Raw genomic sequence first — 2,452 nt, forward strand, 5'->3', positions numbered from 1 at the left:
GGCAATCCTTCAGCTTCAGCCTTCCAAGTAGCTGGAACTACAAGCACGCGCTACCACGCCCGGCTAATTTTTTTATTTATTGTAGAGATGAGGTCTCACCAAGTTGCCCAGGCAGGTCTCGAACCCACGGGCTCAGGCAATCCACTCACCTCGGCCTCCCAAAGTGCTGGGATTACAGGCTGAGCCACTGAGCCGGACAATCATTCATTTTGTAAGACTTTAATTACATTGCTTATTTGAGTATTATGCAGCACATAATTGGTAATAGTAATGCCACCTATTTAATCTGTTAGAGTTAAATTTTAAATAGCTCTAAACTTAAAAGATCTCCATTTTTTTTAACCTTTCTTTTTATTGTTTCTAACAAAAGAGCATGTCACTACTCGGTTATAAAGAAAAAGAAAAATATTACTATGAATTTTTAAAGCTATATTAGTACTTTGATTTTTTAGTACATAAAGGTTGTAGGCTGGGCTTGGTGGCTCAGCCTGTAATCCCTAAACTTTGGAAGGCCGAGGCGAGTAGATTGCCTGAGCCCACAGATTCGAGACCAGCCCGGGCAACTTGGCGAGACCTCATCTCTGCATTAAATCAAAAACTAGCCGGACGTGGCATTGTGTGCCTGTAGTTCTGGCTACTTGGAAGGCTGAGGCAGAAGGATCACCTGAGTCCAGTAAGTCAAGGCTGCAGTGGCCTTGAGCATGTCATTGTACTCCAGCCTGAGCAACAGAGTGAGACTCCAACTCAAAAAAACCAAAAAAAGGTTGTAAAAGCAACATACGAATTGAGAGTGAATGTATTTGAATACATGGAATGTTATTTTGATTTTATGTTAAACTTTTTTCTATTTTGCATTTTTTATTTCTTAGAATATATCTCACCCAAATACATGTCAAATTTACTAAAACTCTTGCTCTATCTGGAATAGAATAAGAGATACTCTTGTCAAAGAGGTAAAGGATTTGAAACTGTTTCAAACAATGCTGAGATGAATAAACAGACTCTATTGGTGGGAACTCCAAAATTGAGCATCATATTAAAACTTTGTAAATATGAAGAGACAGCTAGTGCCTGTCGTACTATCAACCTCTTCATTAAAAAAAAAAAAACAAAAAAATACTCTTCATTCATTTAATTTCCTTTCTTTGTCTCTGACCAGGGTAAATGTATGAGATAAGAAGAAAAATGGCATCCAAAATAAATACCAGTTTCACTTTGATTCCCAATCAGAAATATAGACGTAGTAACCGTCGATCGAGCTGTTATTCCAACACCCTTGACTCAGGCTCTCAGCCCTTATCAACATTTGGAAATTTTAAAGCTTTGCCTTTGGAAATATTTCAAATAATTTTAAGATATTTGTCAGGTGAGGCTTGGGGACTATGAATAAGCTACCCAAGGCACTAGACTATTTTAATTTTTCCCAAAAACTAATTTGTTGTCTTAGGCCCTGCTAAAATGTTAATGACATTCACATTAAGTTTGTTTTCTAAAGTTTCATCATTGTCAGGTAAAGGGTACAATGAGAAAGACAATACTCAAACTCTTTTAAAGCATGCTTCTACTTATAATGACTTGGTAACTTGATTGTTAAATCCCACCATGCTTCTAACTCATTGAGAACCGGTTTTGTTTATTTATTTTTATTTTTTGAGTTAGAGTCTCACTCTGTCGCTCAGGCTAGAGTGCTGTGGCACGCTCATAGCCATCGCAGCCTTGACCTGCTGGGCTCAGGCGATCCTTCCGCCTCAGTCTTCCAAGTAGCTGGAACGACAGGCATGTGCCACCATGCCCGGGCTAATTTTTTGATTTATTGTAGAGACGAGGTCTCGCCAAGTTGCCTAGGTTGATCTTGAACCCGTGGGCTTAGGCACTCCTCTCGCCTCGGCCTCCCAAAGTGCCGGAATTATAAGTGTGAGCCACTACACCTGGCCAGGAACTGGTTTTAAAACAAGTATAAGATTTTTTCCATTTTTTCCCACTGAGTTTATTGCTATTAATATTGAGTTAACGTATAAGTTAGTAAACTGTGTTGATAGTGACGTTTTTGCACTTAAGCTGTTCGTGCATTATATATATTTCTTTTGATAGTGAAAGACATCAGCATGCTAAGCATGGTGTCCAAAACAGTCAGCCAGCACATTATTAATTATATCTCAACCTCATCGGGAAGCAAAAGACTTTTACTTCAGGACTTCCATAACCTTGAGCTGCCTCGCAGGAGACAAGACTCTGCTCTCCTGGAACACTACAGATCTCTAGGTAATTTATATATGGAGAATTGCAACAAGTAAAGAACTGTGCTTAGTTAAGAGAATTTTATTATACAATTCTGTAGGGCCAGTAGGAAGTGCAGTGTTTCCTAAAATGTGCCCATTTCTTTGGTGCTTTTATTCTTTAGTGTGAGGGCTTTCCCTTAACCACAATTTCTTTTCTTTTTTTTTTTTTTTTT

General features: G+C 38.6%; 1 protein-coding gene across 1 annotated transcript in view; it reads left to right on the plus strand.

Annotated features, from left to right (window-relative positions):
* Positions 1 to 1,165: 1,165 nt before the first annotated feature.
* FBXO47 (F-box protein 47) overlaps positions 1,166 to 2,452 on the plus strand; it is a 28,707-nt gene continuing 27,420 nt past the window's right edge. Inside the window, exons 1-2 of the mRNA XM_008066815.2 lie at positions 1,166 to 1,366; positions 2,092 to 2,262. Of these exons, the coding sequence (XP_008065006.1) occupies positions 1,186 to 1,366; positions 2,092 to 2,262 (352 nt within the window). The 5' untranslated portion in view covers positions 1,166 to 1,185. The remainder of the gene's footprint in view (positions 1,367 to 2,091; positions 2,263 to 2,452) is intronic.

The sequence above is a fragment of the Carlito syrichta genome, unplaced genomic scaffold (genome assembly GCF_000164805.1).
Source record: "Carlito syrichta isolate Samal-C Ts95f unplaced genomic scaffold, Tarsius_syrichta-2.0.1 Scaffold309114, whole genome shotgun sequence".
Lineage (NCBI taxonomy): Eukaryota > Metazoa > Chordata > Mammalia > Primates > Tarsiidae > Carlito > Carlito syrichta.